Source organism: Poecilia formosa, unplaced genomic scaffold (assembly GCF_000485575.1).
Source record: "Poecilia formosa unplaced genomic scaffold, Poecilia_formosa-5.1.2 Scaffold102, whole genome shotgun sequence".
In the NCBI taxonomy this organism is placed as follows: Eukaryota; Metazoa; Chordata; class Actinopteri; order Cyprinodontiformes; family Poeciliidae; genus Poecilia; species Poecilia formosa.
Window position 1 is genome coordinate 40,307 of NW_006800041.1, and position 20,687 is coordinate 60,993.

The 20,687-nt window shown below is 37.4% G+C and overlaps 3 protein-coding genes across 3 annotated transcripts; 1 reads left to right on the forward strand and 2 right to left on the reverse strand.

The window, feature by feature from the left end:
• Positions 1-2,702: 2,702 nt before the first annotated feature.
• Positions 2,703-5,108, reverse strand: LOC103142807 (leukotriene B4 receptor 1). Its single transcript, XM_007559044.2, has one exon. The coding sequence runs from the start codon at positions 4,116-4,118 to the stop codon at positions 2,955-2,957; it is 1,164 nt and encodes a 387-aa protein (XP_007559106.1). The 5' UTR covers positions 4,119-5,108; the 3' UTR covers positions 2,703-2,954.
• Positions 5,109-5,703: 595 nt separating this feature from the next.
• Positions 5,704-8,390, reverse strand: LOC103142809 (leukotriene B4 receptor 1-like). Its single transcript, XM_007559047.2, has 2 exons — positions 8,318-8,390; positions 5,704-7,298 (listed from the first exon to the last, which is right to left on the reverse strand). Exon 2 carries the CDS (start codon positions 7,223-7,225, stop codon positions 6,215-6,217), a length of 1,011 nt encoding a protein of 336 aa, XP_007559109.1. The 5' UTR covers positions 7,226-7,298; positions 8,318-8,390; the 3' UTR covers positions 5,704-6,214.
• Positions 8,391-10,133: 1,743 nt separating this feature from the next.
• Positions 10,134-20,338, forward strand: amfra (autocrine motility factor receptor a). Its single transcript, XM_007559050.2, has 14 exons — positions 10,134-10,306; positions 10,821-11,127; positions 11,231-11,323; positions 11,802-11,966; positions 14,268-14,420; positions 15,008-15,048; positions 15,616-15,748; positions 16,052-16,185; positions 16,521-16,631; positions 16,791-16,987; positions 17,073-17,176; positions 17,782-17,916; positions 18,015-18,205; positions 18,459-20,338. The coding sequence occupies exons 2-14, from the start codon at positions 10,873-10,875 to the stop codon at positions 18,613-18,615; spliced, it is 1,869 nt and encodes a 622-aa protein (XP_007559112.1). The 5' UTR covers positions 10,134-10,306; positions 10,821-10,872; the 3' UTR covers positions 18,616-20,338.
• Positions 20,339-20,687: the final 349 nt, after the last annotated feature.

Genomic DNA, 20,687 nt, shown 5'->3' on the forward strand with positions numbered 1-20,687 from the left:
AAGTGATTTTGTTGTGTCTCATCCTATGTGAGTGGAATCATCACTTCTAGTCAAACCAGTCTGATCACCTGAGGCACACATGGGGAGGCTGCCAAGCTGAACGCCCATGCTAGATAATATTTACTGTCATGCAGTCACAAGCCCTGATTGTGATATAAGGTGACAAGTATAGTCTTTGGTTCAGTAGGTGCAATTGACAGAAATGATAAATTAAGACCAAGTCGTAGCTTTATAATGCAAATAAATGTAGTCTATATCTTATATGTCTTTGTCCTGAATTTGTCATATATGCACTACATGCTGCTTCGTATTTTAAGTAAATACCATATATTCCTTTTTCTTTTCCCTTCTTTTCATGAGAAAATGCCCTATATGTGTCCCTCATCTTTTGGCTTTGTGTGATTTCATGTTTCTCACCCCCCTTAACTTGCTGTTATTTTCCATTGCTATAGTCAAAAATATCTTTACTCACCAATAATCAGTAAGTAAAGAATATAGATGCATATTTTACATTTTACCAACATTTCATTAAAAGACCAAAATCATACATGTTAATAAATTGAGTATGTGCATGGTTGTTTGTCATGTGTTCAGGATGTAGGATTGTAAGACTTATTTTATATGATGTATGTGACTACATTTTCATTTTTAAGTCATGTGTTAAACCTTATGTTTATAAAATTAGTAGAAAAAGTAAAAGAATCATGGTTTATTCTTCAGCAGCTGATCCTAACCTGCAGGGATCTTCTTTACTGTGTAGGTGTGGTTGATAGAGCTTAAATGTACTTAGCTTTGTTTTGCTGTGTGAATAAAAAACAGAAAATAATTCTTCTACATTTTAACCTGGACTTGGGAAGAACAAACAATTTGTGTTCAGCAGGTCTCAGTGATCTAAATATAGCTATAGAGTTAAAAGATCACTGAGGTAATGAGATTAAGCAGTTGTAAAATGTAAAGGTTTTTTTTATATAAATATTTATTTTAGGGCAAAATGTTGTTTTTTTGTGTGTTCTGTGTAGCTTTAGCCTGGATTCTTCAGGTCATTGACTTGCTGGAAAATAAATGTTTGCTGTTTCTGTAGTTCTCTGGCAGATTGAATCTAATTGTCCTCCAGGATTTTCTTATATTTGGTTACGTTCATTTTACCTTTACTTTTACAAGCCCTCTAGGGCCTTCTGTCAAGAAGCATTCCCATAGCCTGATGCTGCCACCACCATGGTTCACTGTGGGGATGGTGTGTTTGAGGTGATGTGTAGTGTTTGGTGTGTGCCAAACATAGCCTTTTGTCTGATGGTCAAAAAGCTCCATTTTGGTCCCATCAGACCAAAGAACTTCCTTCCACCTGAGCACGTAGTCTCCCTTAAGCGATAAGAATTTTTTGTATCCATCCCCTGACTTATGCTTTTCACTAACCTTTTCTGATTAAAAAGGTTCTCTGATTTGCGTTGAGTGTCCTTTTGTCTTCATGTTGTAATGGCAGCTAGGAATGAACCAGTGAATGAACCATCCAAGCCCAGGTGTCTTTAAACTACAATCACTTGAAACACACTTCCTGGACTCAGGTGATCTCCATTCCAGTCAATGTGAGACTACCAGCACCGACTGGCTGGACCTCTGTTGATTTCAGTCAGTCACTTCAAAGAAGGTGAATATTTATTCAGTCGTTTATTCCATGTTAAAAAAAAATATTTCATTTTTATTATTTCTGTTTAAATTAGTGTTTAATTTGATCTTTTAGGTGTTATTTTAATTTCGTTTGTCAAAAAAGTTAAATTTTGTTGATTGTTATTAATTACTAAAAGCACTGGAAAGGGTCAAACCTCCAGGAGGCTTAATACTTTTCATAGGCACTGTATAACGTAACTATAATGACAAATTAAAAAGACAGTGTTAAACTTAAACATGTTTGTGTCTCCCCAAAGGCATTAGTGCCATCTACAGGTTTATTCACTCATGGTGAAAAAATGGAGCTAAAAAGATACAGTGTATGTGCTTTGCATTTCTGACATCAGACCAAAATACTTTGTAAAGTAGATATGTGATCCGAAATAGCTAAAAATATAAGTGCAAAGTAGAGATTGTATTTCCTTGTCCAAAGTTCATTTTTGGGTTTTATAAGCTAAGGACAAACTTTAGGTCACAATTCCTCTTTTTGCATGCCAACAAAGGAAACATGCAGTTTTTCATTTGGCAATCTTTTCAGTGAGGGGAAGTTAAAAACATGACTGCACTGTGGGATACAAGAACAAAACTTTTGCTTTTTCATAAAAAGAAACAAAAAAAAAACTTCATGAAAGCAGTGTAATCTGAAACACATAAAAAGCTAAATGAATTAAAAATATTTTGAAATTAAGCTAATTATATTTTTAAAGACAGGTAGGGTACAGAGAGTGCATAAAATAAAAAGTGTCAAACCAAATTGTGAGAACAGACACTCAACAAACTCAGCCTATCAAGCTAATTTATAGTCAGTGCTGGAAGAAGCTATAGACTTATCTAGAAAGTGAAACAACCTGAATTTTTTTGTTTTCCACAGAATTCAGTAACAGCACACAACACATCTTCACTTGCATCAACAGCAACCACAAGATCGCTAACTTTAAAAAACCCCCGAACATTAGCCAATCCTGTTCCCAAAAGTGAAGTACCATTTTATTTCAATTTAATAAAAATGAAACATCAGGAAACGCCTCATTTTTTAAAAAAAGTTTTAATTCACTTTCGTTCATATATAAATGTATTGCTTTTTATGATAAAAGATATTTGCACAAGAGACACAGCATACATAATACTTAAAGTTTCATAAATAAATTAACAGCAGAAAGAAATGTAAATGCACTGGATAGATCAGCAGAGACACGTTGTTTGCCTGTTGAGGGTTCATTTAAAAGAGGGTTTAATGCAAAACACCTCACACATTTCATTCTCAGGAAAAATATTATTTACACACAACTTCAATACATATTAATATCGTCTTTTGACTCTGTCTTGAGCTGAGAGCAGTTTGTCTGATTGCTTTGTCTCCTCGACACAAAGGATATCTCTCTGTTTCCCTCACCCGGTGATGTGCTGGAGATGTGGCGGAAGAGTTTCTGGATGCCGGTGTCACGTAGCGACTCCCTGAAGGAGCGGGCCGCAAACATGTAGAGGACAGGATTAATGCTGCTGCTGATGAAGACCATGGCTCCCGCTACGATCATCATGGTTTGTCTAGCAGTTTCCAGTTTATTTGCTATGTCACTCTTTGAGTCATCAATGGCCAGAATAACAATGGAGATGATGTTTCCTATATGATGGGGTGTCCAGCAAATGGCAAACGCAACCACTATGCTTGCAATCAAGACAGTGGACTTGCGCTTGGACCTGAAGTTCATCTGAGTTATACGACTGCACAAGCACCCATAACAGACCACAAGAATGGAGAAGGGCAGCATGTATCCCACCACCGTCTCTAGCAACAAACACACCAGCTCCTGAGTGTCAGAAGTATAATAGCGATACTGGCAGTGCGTCTTACCATCGTCCCCCTCGGTAGTTTGAGTCGGAATAATAGGTATGCTGAACAGGAACCCAGCTGACCACAGGGCAAGCAGGACTTTATTTAAGGCTTGTTTCTTCTTCCAAACTACAGAGACGAAGGGATAACGCACGGCGACGAAACGCTCCACACTCATGAGCGTGATGAGGAAAACGCTGCTGTACATACAGGCGTTGATCACGAACACCATGGCTTTGCAGCATGCCTCTCCGAAGACCCAGAAATGGGCGAGGGAGTAGATCCAAAGAGGGAGTGTAATGAGGACCACCAGATCTGCCGCCGCCAGGTGCAGGATGAGGACCACTGTGTGTGAGCGCTTCTTCACATGCTTCAGGATGGTCCAGATCACAAGCAGGTTGCCAGGAGCACCAACCAAGAAGGACAGACCCAGGATCACACACGCCACCACTGTTCCACCATCAAATTCCTCAAGGGCCATTTCCTCCAACGGAGACCGTGCATGTGAGATGTTCATTCTGCCAAAGTGTATGTGCTGACTGTGGTGTCTGAGTGCAAAAAACCCAAAAGTTTTCACTTCCTCTTTATGTAAGGACTGCACAGGAACAGGGTTTACTGACATGGCTTTTTAAGATCCACAATGTGACTCACACATGTGTCATCAAAATTAAGGTAAAAGATAAAGGATAAATCACTAGGAAATCACACGTTTAAAAAAATGACTTAATGCTTTCTACACAAGTCGCTGCATAGCTTCACTAAAAGGAAAGAGACAAAAACCTTAAAGCTGTTTACCATTTTTTTAAGGAAATTCAGTCAGACTTAGATATGCAGTACTGGGAAAAGTATTTGTTCCCTTATTGAATTATTTTGATATTGCTTAGTTACCCTCTAAATTTTCCAGATCTGCAAAGGCATGTTTGAATACATACAAAAAACTGTTTTTAAAGTTCATTAATTTATTTAATGTGTTAAATAATTTAGCTCTACATCTGCAACTTATGGCCCCCTTTGTGGCAAAAAGTAACGTCAAGTATATATTTTTTTTTACTACAGGCAACACTTCAGACATCGCTGTGGAGGAGTGTTTTCCCACTTGTCCTAAGATAATTGTTAGTATTCTTTTCAAGGCAGGTCACTATTTCATTTAGGGACGGATTTTGACGAAGCCCTTTTGAAACTTTTTATTCTTTGAGTTTCATGCTAGATTCATGAAGATGCACACCTTCCAAGAAGTTTGACTTTTACCACACCGCTCTTGAGAATATTTTCCCAAATTTTTCACAAACATGAGACGGGTGTTCGTGTTTGTTTTAGTCAGCTGTGGGTTTTGCCTTCCAACTTGCCCTCTGATGCCATTTGTGCCTACTTTTTTTTTAGTAAGCATAGATAATGAGTCAAATACAAAAAGGCAGTGCTAGTTAGCTGCCCGCTCTTTATTTTCTGTATTTGTTCATAATGGCTCTCAGTGATTTTTTAGATTCCCAACCACAGATTGCAGATTGATAGATATGAATACCTTCTGTTTCTTATTGAATTCTTAAATTTAATTGGATTGGAACTTAATGTATTGTTTTTTTTTCTTTTTAGAGTTGTGACAGTAACTTTACATAGCAAATTTGGCAATCACATTTAATGAAATATTTATTTAAAAGGGTGATTAAGTGATTTTGACTGACATTCAAAACAGTTTGATGTTCCAAAACAATTACAGTAAATGTTACGAAAAAGCAAAAAAAAAAGAAAAAAAGAAAAGAAAACCAAAACAAAAAAGAAGAAGAAGAAAAAAAAACCCCACACACAAAAATAGAGCAAATCTGAAAGAAGAAAAATACATTTTCACTCTATTGTATTGTAGGTTGTCACCAAGAAAAACATGCCTGGGTCAGTTTTTCTATGTCTGCTGCAGTTTTATTATGAATCTTTATTTAGTCATAACAAAAATACACTATCTCAAAAATAAGCTTTCAAACGCATCTGCATCTGGTGACATCACGAAAGGTTTAAGCAAGGTTGCAACTCAAACCACAGTGTTTGCTAATATGGGATGGTCGACTTAATTCCCATGCTTTTTCTGATGTCTTCAACAAGGAGGGGAAAAAAATGCAGAATTCAAGGTTGTTGCTTTTTTTCCTGCACTTCTGCACTTTGTATGTTGGGAAATCTTACTTTTTTGCTCAAACTACATTTTAGTCGCAAAGAATATACAAATAGATAATATCTTTATTCACAATAACTGAAGCATCTCAGACAGGATTAAAATAACATACACTATCATGCAAGACATTTCCTGTTTCTAAAATGGAATAATACATTTTTGATATGTTACCAAGGTTATAAAACAGTAACAAATTGCTGTCCCTGTTGAGTTTCATTTGCTTTTAAACGACATATCAGCAATTTGGTGATAAGTAAGCAAATCTTTTTTTCCCCTTTTTTTAAACACAATATCTGTAACAGGAAATAATGATAAATTTAGACTTTCACAAAATATTCTTCAGCAACAACCAGAAGTTCTTTTAAACTTTTCTAAAAACATATAATAAGTTTTGACTGAATCTCAATTAAATCAATGGCACAGCCATGTGGTAGTAAAGAGAAGTGCAACTCAATATTATTGTGAAACTTCTTAGATCACATTTGGTGTCAGTACAACAGGAAACATTCACCTCTCAGTCCAGTTTTCCCATAGCTGTAGTACTACCCCCACTCACATTTTTATTTGAAAGTTGGAGACGTGAGCTCTGTGTCTGCTGAGCTCTGGTCCTTCTGCTGCTGTATTGCAAGGTCCTTGAGTCTATTTGTGTTTGAGGCCAGTTCCTGAAACAGTTTGACCAGACCAGACTCTCCAAGACTGCCTCTGAAGTTCCTGGCGAAGAAGGCGTATAATACAGGATTCACTGTGCTGCTGATAAAAACCAGGGCACCAGAGCTGAAGACCAAACTTTCCGGTACGCACTCATTCTCTTTGTCTGTCCCAAAAATGCAAACTACATCAATAATTTTAATAACATGGTAGGGTAACCAGCACAGGAGGAAAACGAGCACTACAGTGTGAATGAGAACTTTGGATTTCTGTTTTGAATTAAATCTCATTTTCTTGAGCTGCGCAGCCACAAGACAGTAGCAGATGCTTAGTGTAATGAAAGGCAGCACAAAGCCCAGCAACGTCTGCAGGCACAAGAAGACAATTTCTAGAGTATCGTTGTTGAAGTCTCTGACAAAGCACTGATCGCTTTGTTCGCTTCCAGCCAAAGTCTGGGCTAAAATTTCAGATAATCCAAGAAGAAGCGCAAGAAGCCACAAAAATGCAATACATCCATTCATATTCTTTTCAGTCTTCCAGCGCATCATCAGAAATGGATGGCAGATGGCTAGGTAGCGTTCCACGCTCATAAGAGTGATGAAGAAGATGCTGCTATACATGCACACAGTGATAACACAGATTAAGATATTGCAAAGTACCAATCCAAACTCAAAAGTGTGCACCAGGGAGTAGATCCAGGCAGGCAGAGTGATGAGGACCATCGCATCTGCCACTGCCAGGTGCAGGATGAGGACCACAGTGTGACAGCGCTGCTTGACGTGCCTCAGGATAGTCCAGATTACGAACAGGTTCCCTGGAACTCCAACCAGGAAGGAAATACCCAGTATAACACACGCCACGGTTGTCCCGCCATCTACCTCCTTGGGGGCTTCTGAAGGTAACATCTCGATGGAGGGGTCCATGTCGGGAATGCGTTTTTGCGGCAGAGTTTCCACAAAAACAATTAAACTGCTGTTCAAGCAAGGCTCCACTTCCCTTTTTGAACAAATGGAAGAGAATGCAGATTTTAGCATGAGCAGCAAATAAGGAATTCATGCAAAGATCCATCCCTAATGTTGCAACTTCAGACATGTGATCCATCTGACTTTAAAATTAAGAATGAAAGATGGTTGAAATAATACCATATGTTTATAAATATGTCTTAGTAAGCTACAACAAAGTAAAACAGTTGTAAAGTAGTAAAAAAATGATATAAGAAAATTGATAAGAGTGCAAATAGTATATTACAAATAGACAAGTAGTTATTCAGTTTCTAATTACCCAAAAATTAATTTATATGAAGTTATTCAATTTCAAGAACTTGCATACAAAGACCACCTTCTCCACTTTTATGTTCTTTGTTTTGTTCTCTTTATTCCTGAATGAGATATGAATGCAAAAAGCATTAAAAAAGGTTATGACAAATTAAATGTAGCAGCCGTAATATTTATACATAAACCAAATAAAACTTACTATTAGAAAAGTTTAATGCGATGACAGTGCCCGCTGTTGCGGAAGAAAATAAAGGGAAGCTGGATTTGCTTTAACTTTTCTCCCAACAAGTTTAACATTGGGATTTGTTACATCATGACCACAAACTTTAACTTTGGACTCTGTCAATTTCATTTGTTGAATTTATATTTATCTGAAGAGTTAATTATTACCTTTAGCTACTGGGTCTATTTCTCAAACAGGAAAATCTACACAAATTTAGGAATTAAATCAAACTTAGTCTCAAATGCAAATACCTTATTACTAAGTAATCACGGAAAGACTTAAATGATAATTGTTTTTGATTTACAGTTTCTACAACACATATTAAACAAGCACAATTAACTAGACTACATCTTCTTATGGTTTGGGGTCTGAATTTTAAATACATTTTAATGGTATGTCTGGGTTTTATGTTATTTTCTTCTCTCTCCTCTCACCTGGGTTTTATCTGATAATCTTTATACCTGCCCTAATTATGCTGTTTATCCCTTATTGTACATTTAGTTATAATATTCTCTTACCTCTGTGTCTTGATTGTTGCACTTCCACTTGGTTTCTGTGGAAGAATTTGTCATTTCTGCTTTGGTTTTGCTTTAGTTTCTTTAAAGGGTTCTTTCTGACCTAGTAAAATGCATGACTCCCTTATTCACTTGTGCAATCAGTTTCTTTTCAGTGACTGAAGGAGTTGGTTGTCACGTTGACACAACCAACGTGACATCATGAAGTCTCCCTAATGTTTTTACATTGTGATATAGATGATTAATAGAGAAAATAGGTACTACTGTTATTTTAGACTCGTTGCTATTTGCAAAATTATCAAGTTTAGATTTGGGGATAGCTTCTAGGACTGTTCAGATGACAGACTGAATTAGAAGGACATTAGAAATTCCAGCTTTTACCTTGGTTGGGAACCACTAGGTGAAGTATCTGGAGGACACAGTATATGGTTTTTACATAAGTATTGATTTGGATCCTGATCAGACAGGTTTAAGCCCAGCAAAGATCTACAATTTATTTAAGAAATTAAAACAGACAGCTGATTAATGTGTGCAAAACACAAATATTAGAAGGTGGAAAGGAAAGCACAAATATTCACATAAATTACTGGTTGTCTTTTCATTACTACTGCCTAAGTAAGTACTTTGGTACATACTTTGGTTTGCTTTGTAACTGTGTTACATAACTTTTTTTTTTTTATATATTGACCTGTCGTCCAATAGATACAGTTAATATGTTTGTATTTAGCTAAGAAATACTGACATTTCTTCTGAAACCCACTGTAGGCAATATGTGAAGAATGGCTGAAGGAAGGAAAAACACTAAAAACATGAGAAATTACTGTTATTTAACAAAAGAGCATTTAGAAATATGTAATCAAATTATTTCTCCATGCATTCTTTGTAATCAATACCTTCAGATTTCTTCATACTTTAAAAGAACTCTGGATTTTAGCTGTATTTTAACTCATCTTATATAAACGCCTGGAGATTTTTAGACATTCAAAGCTTCATGGTGTCATTCAAAAATTTTGGGATGTGAATTGCTAAATCACTTGATCACATTTTTATCTTTACTCCTCACAAACCACAAGTGATTTTCATCTCTGGGATATCTCAGTAACTATCTTAAACCATTACTGACCTTTAAATGTATATAATTAACCAACTCAAGTCATGTGTTATTTGCTGCAGAGGAAATAAGTCACGCTTTTAAAAAAATCAAACATTCCTCTAGATTTAAATTGCTTATGTTGCAGAACTTGCAGAGGTTTGTTGTCAGAGTGTTTTTTTTGTTTTGTTTTTGTTTTTTAAAGAAAACACAGTCAATTTTTCTAAATATACTCTCGGTGCTAGTATTATTTTAAATAATGCAAAAAAAAAAAAAAAACGAACTCCATTATAATCATGGTCTATTTTGTGATACCACCCCACTCACAAAACCTTCAAATAATTGTAATCAATTCAGTTCATTTCAATACCACACTACCACAGCAACATGTCCTGGATAACACCACAATTTGTTGGCAAACACTTCCAATCCACTTCACTTGCTTTCGCTTCTCCTCTTTAAATTTCTTTGTGGCCATATGGTTAGATAACCAGGCAGTTTATAATCCAGATTAAACGTTTCCACATTTTTCTTTTCGTCATTTTGCAGAACAAAACACTTTTGAAGGGAATATGATGTATTGTTTCTTTTTTGGAGAATCTGTGTGATGCTTATTTTTTCGGGAAATTGTTCAAAATGTATTTTCTTACAGTTAAACAGCCATTGAATGAATATTTAAAACGACCCAGTGAGCGTGGTAGGTATTTTCCATGACTACGGTTTTAAAATCGTCCTGATGACGCTGTCTGGTCTCCTCCGTCCAGGCTCAGCCAGCTGCCTGTGCTCCGTGGAATAAATACGACGATGTTGTCAACTGCTATGGTCCTTGTCAACTGAAAGAACGGCTCAGTTGAGAGTAAACAATCCTGGATTTCACGTTAAATTAAGGCTGGAGACAAACTGTAAGTGGCTGTTTGAGTGTTGTTTGAAGTTTGCTCATACTGCGAAACTACGTAGCTAATATTACAGTAAGCTAGTATGGGGTAACGTTAGCCAGGTAAATAACCCATGATCAGGGCGTTAGCGTCTGTCATTTAACGTCTCATCTGCTGTAGTATTTTCGTTAGAATTATTGGCCATTGTGGTCGTATTTTCGTTGTTTTTATGGGTTGTCGTCGATTGAAAATGAATGGTTACACTTCATTTATAAGGGAAGTGTTGATATTTGTTCGCTAGGTGGAAGCTAGCTTCGTTTGGTAGCGCTAGCTACTGTATTTATATTTTTTGTCTTATTTTTTTTTAATCAACATTTTACTCTGCGTGTGTCACTTGAATGTTGCATTATATTTTATTGTTAATCTAGGAGCAGGCGTGAAATTAGCACAGCTGTTCGATAGGTGGTGTGATTATGTAATATTTTTCGTTTAGCTCTTTTAAGTTGAGCTAACGCTAGCCGTCTTATTTCTGCTTTTACAGGGTGGTGGACGCTCGGTTTTTACAATTGAAGAAGTGGACAGGAGACCGCGAAATGCCTCTGCTGTTTCTGGAGAGGTTTCCTTGGCCCAGCCTGCAGACCTACACTGGACTGAGTGTGGCTTTGCTGGCTGGCAGCATCTTCAGTGCCTATACTACTGTCACTGACCCAGGGTTTGGGGCCTTGGAAACTGATGATACGCCAGCTCCCTCTGATGTTGATCTTGAACATCTGAGCAATGCAGTTGGTAACACAGAACTGGCCAGAACTGTCTTGTGGTATCTAATTACAGACAGTCTCTTTGTATGGGTGAGTGTCATCCACTTTGCAACTTTGCTATATTGTAGTAGCATGTTTGTTTAAGCTAAAATTTAATGGGGGCTTCATCTTTTGTGTGTGTGTGTCCTGACAGGTGCTAGTGAACACATTTTGCTGCTCTTTGATGTTAATTGCAAAAATGATTCAGTATGTGGTTTTTGGGCCCCTCAGAGTCAGTGAGAAGCAGGTGAGTTTTGTGTTGCTATGGTCCAGTGTATTGTGTTTTTCAACGTTGCAATTTTGCAACCCAAATGTTTTCAATTAGTACAACTCCTATGTTTGAAAGTTAATTTAATAAGATGTCAGAGAAAATATTCTGGTTTTAGTAAAACACAGGTAGATGTAATGCAAATATTAAACAAGCCTCACCCATTTCTTTGTTTAAGGTTTGCTATTTTTAAAACCAAAGTTTGTACGCGGATGTGCCTGTAAAGAAGTCAATGGCTTGGTTGAATCGTTTTTGACAACATTATGCGTAACTTTAATAATCAATATAGAATATTTACGCAATCACAAATTATGTACAAGTATTATGAGTAGTTTCCTTTGAGTGGGTTATAGTTTGAGAATCGCATACTGACCTATTCATGGTTTTGTAGATCACAATAAACATTTGGGAATGGGAATCAGGACCTAATATGTCGCCTTGTCTTTTTATGTGTCAGCATCTTAAGGATAAATTCTGGAACTTCATCTTCTACAAGTTCATTTTCATATTTGGAGTGTTGAATGTGCAAACCGTAGAAGAAGTGGTCATGTGGTGTTTGTGGTTCTCAGCCTTGGTCTTTCTCCATCTCATGGTTCAGCTCTGCAAAGATCGCTTTGAATATGTAAGTATGTTCAAATGTATATGTTTTCACTACTTGACTGGTTGCTTTTGAATGTTCCCAGGGTTTTGACAGATTAAGACAAAGTAGCATTTTTTTTTAATCATACAGAATGGCCTTGGAATAATTTACAGAAATTTTCATAACATTATATTTTATCATCAAAACTAACCCTGGTCAGGGAAATTATCATGACTATTGGCAAATAACTACATGTATTACTGATGCCCTGTGACTGTTCATTTTAATGCTATCGCTTGTGAAAAACACCACATAAAAGACGGCTGCTTAACAAAATGCCATTTGGGTAGATGTTACTAATTTGTGTATTTCAGTGATGGTTTGAATATGCAAAAGCAATGCCCATCCCTAAAATCTAATTTGAAAACATTTAGCACAGGCTAGCAAAATGATTTACATTGAGATTTTCTTTCAGTGTGTGTACATATCAGTAATGTTTGTTGCCAAATATAGTAATGAAACCACAAGACGGTTTGCTTGCATGGTGTATCGCTATAATGTATTATGTTTCAAAAGGTTCTAAGAAAACTATCTGTCTGCCAGACAGGGGACACAGGGGACAGCCAGACAGGCTGTCTAATAAATTAGACGAAAGAACTCAGGTGACAGTCATTCACCTTACAATGGTTTTAGAGATTGGTACTCTACAAACCTTCACATTATAAGTTGTTTTTAAAGGTTTGCAGAAACTCTCCATGTAGATGTTTGAACTCCAGATCTATTAATGGCTCAAAGCTCTGGGCTGTTTGCTTACTGATACAGTTTCAGTCCCAACACTGACTTGGGACTGAAACTGTACTGTCCTGTACCAGGTGTCCAGGTTTAAGAGGACTATCGGATGTAATTCCCTACTAGTGTGAAATTTTATACAGGGTTTTTAATTGATATTGTACATACAATGGCAAGTTGACTGGCGTGGTATGTTAGAAAAGTAGTTTCTTCCACCAGTTCTTATTGTGTAATTACTGTAAATTACACAATTTACAATTTACCACTCCTTGTCTTTCGGGTTTTATTGTAGACTTGCTTTCACTCATAATGGTTTTAGCCTAGAGCTACTCTCTTGTTGTCACACCCAAATGCTCCTTGTTTTTTTTTTCTCTTCATGTACGTTTTCAGTAAAGATCAGACATTCAGGTTAAACAGCTGCAGACCAAAGATAAGAACGTTTTTAAGTCGTGTGAGAAAATATTGCAGCCCACAAGACACCTGTGTACTTTCACGCAGCTGAGCTGTTAAAATATGCAGAAACTGATCCACTTCTGCCTTCCATGTGTAACAGATATTTAGATTAAGCTTACATTTGTATAACTTTATAATGTGGCCCTTGAAACATTTCAGGACTGCATGGCCTGTGGGAAACATAAAATTGCGAGGTTTTTATTTCTGATGAGCCTGAATTACTTGTTTTGTAAATTCTTTTAATTCATTTTAACGTTTTCTGAAAGTCTTTCTAGTTGTTGTTTTTTGTTTTTTTTTTTTAAAGCAGAAACCTCCAGTAGAACCAAGTTTGGGATAATTCATGTTCCTCAGTCAGCTGGTTGCTAAGAGGTCACAAGGCCAGGTGTTCTTTCTAAGGGGAGAAAACAAAATTTGTGGCAACAGTTATTACAAATCAAACATTGGGTAAAACAAGTTAAATGTATGCCATCAATATTTGCACCTACATTGGGGGAAGGACAGTGGTCTAAAATTCTGTGATGTAACAGACGAATTTCCAGTTATTGGAAACACCTGCAGGGTTTCCCCCAGCTTGGCAGGACACCAGGCTCTACTTGTACCCCCACCAGGCTAAGTGTTGTTTATTTTAAATTGGGTGTTTTATACACCAGTAACAGTAAAGACGGATTAAGCCAGGTGACGCATTAACCTGGGCACAAGGCAACGTGAATTCTGCCCGTTAGCCTCATGTGCTGTTATTTCCAAATTAAGATGCTTGCTCATGCGCCTCCAAATTTTTGCAACTTTAACATTTTTTTAACTGAAAAAACATGGTGGGCTGCTGGTGGACTGCCCTGGCGCCCCCACCTGGCGTAGCAGGTTTTCTGGGGGAAACCTTGACCTGACTGCAGTCGTTGCCATTACAGTGGTCCGACCAGGTTATGACATTTAGGGGAAATTTTTTATCTCGCATTGGGTTAAGCCAGCCTAGAAAATCAAATCATTTGAAAACTGCATTTTGTATTGACATTAGTTTGACATGAGTGACCTAAAAACAACTAGCTAAAAAAAGGGTGGGGGAAATCCCAACATACTAATGCTTTTTGTTTTTCCTGTCTGTAGCTTTCTTTCTCCCCATCAACGCCGATAAACAGCCATGTGAGAGTGCTGTGCCTGCTGGTCTCCCTGCTCCTGGACTGCTGTGGCCTGGCTGTGGTCTGTGGCCTGCTAGGAGCCTCCCATGGCATGCACACACTCTCTTTTATGGCTGCAGAGGTAATGGCCTTCAGTTACACCCCATTTAAAACATATGGAGATCAGCTTTTTTAACTTTAGAGAGCACGCTTTGTATAATTTGCAAATCATTTTAATCAATCTATATTGATAATATCCAGAGTTTTTCTTTTGCAGTGTCTGGTAATTTGACAATATATAATTTTGATTAATCTGTTAATGTTTGATTAAAATATTTTGCATGCGCTCAATCAATGCATTTAATTGTTTAATCAGTTCATAATGCTGTGAGATAGAGAGGCCTGTCATTTGAATAAATGAACTTGTCCCAGCTGTTCCTTCACTATGTGTTGCAACACCCTGGGGAAATTAGTGCTATTTTTATTGGTTATTCATATCTAATTCAATGGCGACATCATGGAAAATATCTTATCTGTAAATGATCTCATTGCACCCCCTACTCTCTCTCTTGATTTACTTGGCCCCGAATTTTATGAAGATTTCTGAATATTTTCTCAGTTTGTTTGTAAAGCCAAAATGCAGTTGTAAGATTGGTAATGATTAGTATGGAAAGTGATTTACAAGAAATTACATTGTTGAAATGTGTATATATATTTTTTTTTTCTCAGTGTTTGTTGGTGACGGTTCGCACTGGACATGTCATCATGAGGTAAGTCGTTTAAAACCCCGACAGTCAGCCGCCTCGTCGTGGGAGCAGTACTGATGAAGCCCCAGCTCAAATTTAGAAATGGGCTAAACTTAGCAACCATATTTATTTTCTTCTGGTTCTGTTAGTACCTGAGGACATTCAGCAGAAACTTTGACATAACTTTTAAATTTAGCAACTTCCTTTCTTGCGTTTAATTATCATTCAGAGCTGTGCATGACTTTGAAGTGGAAAGAAAAGAATACATGAGCATAAGGTTGTTTTTGCTTGTTTTTTTTTATTTTTATTTTTTTTTAGCAAATATAAATCTGAAACATACTGGATTGAGGGTATCCTTTTACTCTGGCAGCCTTAATTAAAATTATTATTATTCAATTAAAATCCAGTATAATTGAATGCCTTAATGGATTTCCTAATTTGTGAATAGAGTTCCCTTTCGTATGTAATTTAAGCTTTATCTCAGAAGAGCCGAATACAAACCGATTCAGATTATTTTTGAAATTATGAAACACTTTTAAACAAAGTCAGTGCATACCTTCTATGATTTTAACAGTTGTGTTTTACCCTCAGGTACTCCATCCATCTTTGGGATCTGAACCATCCAGGAACCTGGGAGAGCAAAGGCACATACGTCTACTACACAGACTTCATCATGGAGCTGGCTATGCTCTTTCTGGATCTGATGCATCACATCCATATGTTGGTGAGACAGGACATCAGACCAGTTTCTGAGCTAGAAATGAGTGTCTTGGACAGCAAACTAAGAGATTGGGTTTACAACTGTATGAATAGAGGCATTCACTGCATGTTTAGTCATACAACCCTCCAGGTGCTTTTACAGACCAGGATCACATGTTCAAATGGAAAACTGCAGAAAACAACAAGTGTTCATTATGCGCTTTGCTTTCACAATCAACATTTTGTGCCCAGTACAGTTCAAAAATGTAATTTAAAACATTATTCTACTGTTCGTACCTTACCTATATAAATGTTCATCTTGTTACAGCTGTTTGGTAACATCTGGCTGTCCATGGCGAGCTTGGTTATCTTTATGCAGCTGCGATATCTGTTCCATGAGGTCCAGCGCCGCATTCGCAGACACAAGAACTACCTTCGAGTCATCAACAACATGGAGGCCAGGTACTGAAGCAAACGATGCTCTCTTTATTAATCCCGTTATTTAAATTGTATATTTCAAATGTGCTTAAGATTTAACAAAAGGTGTTGGCAAAAGCATGGCAAAGCTGTGTTTTTTGATTTTTCTGCCAATACATTTCATACTTTTATTTATATATATTTTTTTTGTGGATTGTAAAGAGATCTCTCAACTGTGCTTTCCTTTTCTAAAATGTAATACTTTAAAAAGTCTTGGTGATAAAACTGTAATCATGTCATTGTTAATCCTTTATCTACAGTATTTCACAATAATACTTGCCCTTACTTAATATTTGCGTATTTAATTGCATTTTGTGCAGGTTTGCAGTTGCTACTGCAGAGGAACTGGCTGCAAATGACGACGATTGTGCCATCTGCTGGGACACCATGCTAACAGCACGCAAACTGCCCTGTGGCCATCTTTTCCACAAGTAAACAAGCCAGTGTTTCTGTCTTTTATATTTGTTTTTAAACCCTGTTTTGGACCAGGAGATTAAACCTTTGGGATGAAGTCTTTAACAAAGATGTGCTGGCCAAAACAGGTCTTATGCAATAAGCAAATGTATAATGTCTCCATGGTGGCTTTTCAGCTCTTGCTTGCGTTCGTGGCTCGAGCAGGACACGTCATGTCCCACATGTCGAACGTCCCTGAACATTAACGGGGACGGAGCTCCGGGTGGAAACCAGCAGCAGGGTCCTGGGTTGGAAGACAACATCGGTCCAGTAGGTGCTGCTCCAGAAGCTCGGCCACACATCAACCAACACAATCACTTCTTCCACTTTGATGGTAAGTCTGCCAGACACAGATCCAGCACTAAGTTGTGGAGGAAACCAAGACTCAGCTGTTGTTTTCTGTCTACATGTTCTTGCAGGATCTCGCATTGCCAGCTGGCTGCCAAGTTTTTCTGTTGAAGTAATGCATACCACTAATATCTTGGGCATGGCTCAGGCTAACAACTCCCAGCTTATGGCCATGGTAAGTTCTAATTTATCATCACTTGTACTTGCTCTGAGGTCAGTCTATTGTCACTTTTTCCTATTTTCAACACTTGTTGAAACATTTTCTTAACTTGATGCAAATATATTGATTGTTGGATGGCAAATGTTAAACAATGAGACCACAAGGGCATTTTTGTATTAATTATTTGTGAGATGTTTCTGAACAAAACAACTGGTGTAGAACTTCTAAGCTCCAACTTTTTAGGAAAAAATATTTTGTAGTCATATTGATTCTTGTGCTTCACCTGAAACTTCTAAAGAGAGAAAAATAATTGAGAAATTTTCCAGAACCTGCTGTCCCCCCCCCCACTCCCCGTTAATCTGTCTTTCCAATCATCCATTATTAGCATTCCATTCTTCCTTACATTCTGCATTTTTTTTTTTTTTTCAATTTACAAAACCTGATGACTGTAGAAATGTTTGCATAATAGTGAACTTTTGTATCCAATACAACTTGTTTGGACACTTTGGATGTTTGTTTCTGAAAAAGTGTAATTTTTATATGTATAATATATTCTAACACACCTGAATAAAATAAATGGCTCAACAGAAAACCAAAATAATGTGTTTCTGGTCCAAAAGGCCCATCAGATTCAGGAGATGTTCCCTCAGGTGCCCTCCTACCTTGTTCTTCAGGACCTGCAGCTGACCCGCTCTATTGAGGTCACCACAGACAACATTTTGGAAGGACGAATCCAGGTGCCTTTCCCTGCGCAGGTTAGCGAAGCCATATTTCATGTCGAGTTTTCCATATGAACACGCAGGTTTGCTTTGTAGATATTCTCCTCCTGTTCTTATTTTCCTCTCGTTGTTAGGCCATAGAGCGCGGTCCGCTTCAGGGGAGCCAAGCAGAAGATGAGCAGCCAGGTCCCAGCGGAGAAGCAGAGCAGAACCCCAGTGAGTCGGATAACATGGAGGCCAGAGGCGGTCGCTTCTCCAAGTCTGCCGAGGAGAGGCAGAAGATGCTAAAGCTGAGAAAAGAAGAAATGCTCCAGCAAGCGCGCAGGTTGGCTTATTACATTTGAGTAGAGATGCACATCAATTTGTTTTGATGTTGAAATAAATTTAGTGGAAGTAAAATTGTACCAAAAAAGTGATTATAAAACATTAATTGCGAGTTTAATTTCTTTTATTTTGCCAATGAGCATCTAAAAAGTCAGATCTACATGAGATGTCTTGGGTTTCTGCCACGCCTGTTACCTTTTTCATGTTAAATTTACTTTCATAACGGCTCTTCCTGGCTCTCCTCCTCCACCTAGGAGGTTTCTAAACAAGGGTCAAGAAGATAATGAGGAGGACTTGCCCAGACTGGAAGAGGACTCTCTTGCAGAACTGGACTCCACTGTGCTGAGGCGTAGAACCATGGCAGCAGCTGCAGAGAGACGCATGCAACACCAAGAGGATCCTGCGCCCTGAAAGGACTTGGGCAAGAAAGTATACCACTTCATCATCCTAAGAGGCAACAAGACCTATTTCAGCCTTTCCCCATTTGGTCTAGTCAATAGTTATCACCTTTGTAAAATTCTTAATTAAAAAGCATTGCAAATATGGCCTGTGGACTGTTCTGGGCAGCCTGAAGAAGGTGAGACTATTGAAAGTGGCCTCTGCTATTCCATCCTGAGTATTTGGAGCATAATAGAAAGTGATGGGTTGTGGCAAGTAAGACTTGCAAGGTTGCATCGCCCTCTGCTCACATGCTACGCATTGCAACCACCAGCTTAGACAGTATCTGTCAATATTTGGACTGACTGTCAAAAACGAGCACATTTTGCATTCAGACATAATTACAAGGACACATTTTTTGAGCGTTGTCGGAAAGTGTCATTTCTAGATGAAGCTACTATGAGTCTTTTTATTACTTTTGGTCTCTTGCTTTGCTAATGGCAGAAACACCATATTCCTGATGAAGAAATTCATCTGATCTATTTGTGTGTACATTTGAATAGTTTCAACTGTGAAATAAGTAGCAAAGCTTTCATTTCTTACCTTGGAGTAAGAGAATGTCACTTTAATATTGGTCAGCCTTTCAGTCAACCATGAATGTTTCTGTCAAAAGAAATGCTGCAAACAAAGTGTTTTGTTTTTGACCCACAAGGGTTGTTCTGTGTTAAGTGTTATATCACCCATTGTAAACAGTTTGCATTTTGTTATTCAACAAGATGGTCAAAGTTTGGCATGTAAATCTTTTTCTAATGCTGATTTCCAGCAAATGGGGACGGATAACATTTTTTGTGCAAGTACACTGGGTGTTTTCCTCTCTTTTTAAAATGACCCTCAACTGATGAGCAGGTAAATGTTTTCAGTCGAGTGTGGGGGTTTTAAGTGATATTTATAGGGTATAAAGTTGTTTAGTCTGCAGCAGCTGCACTTGCTGCATGTTCCTGGTGGATGTTAAGAATCTTGAATACCTTACCTATAAAAAAAAAAAAAATATTTTAGTACCTCAGCAAATTACTGGACCTAAAATGTTGTGCTTGTTTAACTCCTATAAATCGACTGAATTAAGATCTATAACGAGACTTCTGGGTAACTCATTTGTGCTGCCATTGTGTAATCTGCAAACTAAAAAGGAAAACCTTAAAAGCCACTAACTTCATTTGTTTCTAAAGTACACCAATGGACAGAGAAACTTTGTCTCTTGAAGCTTGAATGCGTTCCTGATTGAGACATATCAACAGACAAAGGAGTGGAGATTGTGGATCACTGCAGTGTATTAAAAAAGACGGTTTCAAAATGCATGAAATGTTGACGAGCCATTTTGTGTCCATACACCAAAGATCAGCCCTAAAGCTTACACTAGAAGCTAAAGTGTTATAATTCTTTATTTTGTATTAATTTTAGTTCTCTTGGTCAGGAGAGAACTAAATTATAAATATATAATCCAGAAACTGGAATTTTTTTTTCTCAGTTTTTTACTAAGCAACTTTAAAAGCCCATTACTTTTACCTGCTCATGGTTTCCTTTCATAACTATTACTAATTTAATCAAGAATCAGATTCTTTTTTTTATTTTTTTTGTGGATTGAGCTTTCCCATATTTTGTGCCTAAATCAAGGATGGTTTAGTTAATTTCTGTAAATTTAGTTTTTGTAAAATATGTTGATATGAAAGACTCAATAAACAGAGCTACAGCTTTTCAACAAATGTGTATTTTTTTTTCTTTTTCTGTGTTTTAAAGAGCATGGTATTGTAAAATGAAATTCCTTCACATTTATTTTTAATGTACATCACCTTTGAACTTTTGACTCCAACAAAATTGGTTGATGGATGTCAAAGTTCCTGAGACTCATAAAAGGACACGGAACTACTGTAGTATCTATTTACTTTAGATTGCCGTAATTGGATTGTTTTGATGTCATTATGCTGCACCCTTAACCTCATAGAAATGTGTTGGTCATGACTGATCCAACTCTGTGTGCCAGCTCAAGATTGTTAAACAATTCCTTCACTCCAAAGTAATTTCATCGAGATGCCAGAGTGCACAGATCA

Bases quoted from the DNA above. Each gene is read 5' to 3' on its own strand.
- LOC103142807 (XM_007559044.2), bottom strand. From the start codon at position 4,118: ATGTCAGTAAACCCTGTTCCTGTGCAGTCCTTACATAAAGAGGAAGTG.
- LOC103142809 (XM_007559047.2), bottom strand. From the start codon at position 7,225: ATGGACCCCTCCATCGAGATGTTACCTTCAGAAGCCCCCAAGGAGGTA.
- amfra (XM_007559050.2), top strand. From the start codon at position 10,873: ATGCCTCTGCTGTTTCTGGAGAGGTTTCCTTGGCCCAGCCTGCAGACC. The intron at 14,421-15,007 runs GTAATGGCCTTC...TTTTTTTCTCAG, and splicing joins TCTCTTTTATGGCTGCAGAG to TGTTTGTTGGTGACGGTTCG. The intron at 17,177-17,781 runs GTAAGTTCTAAT...CTGGTCCAAAAG, and splicing joins ACTCCCAGCTTATGGCCATG to GCCCATCAGATTCAGGAGAT.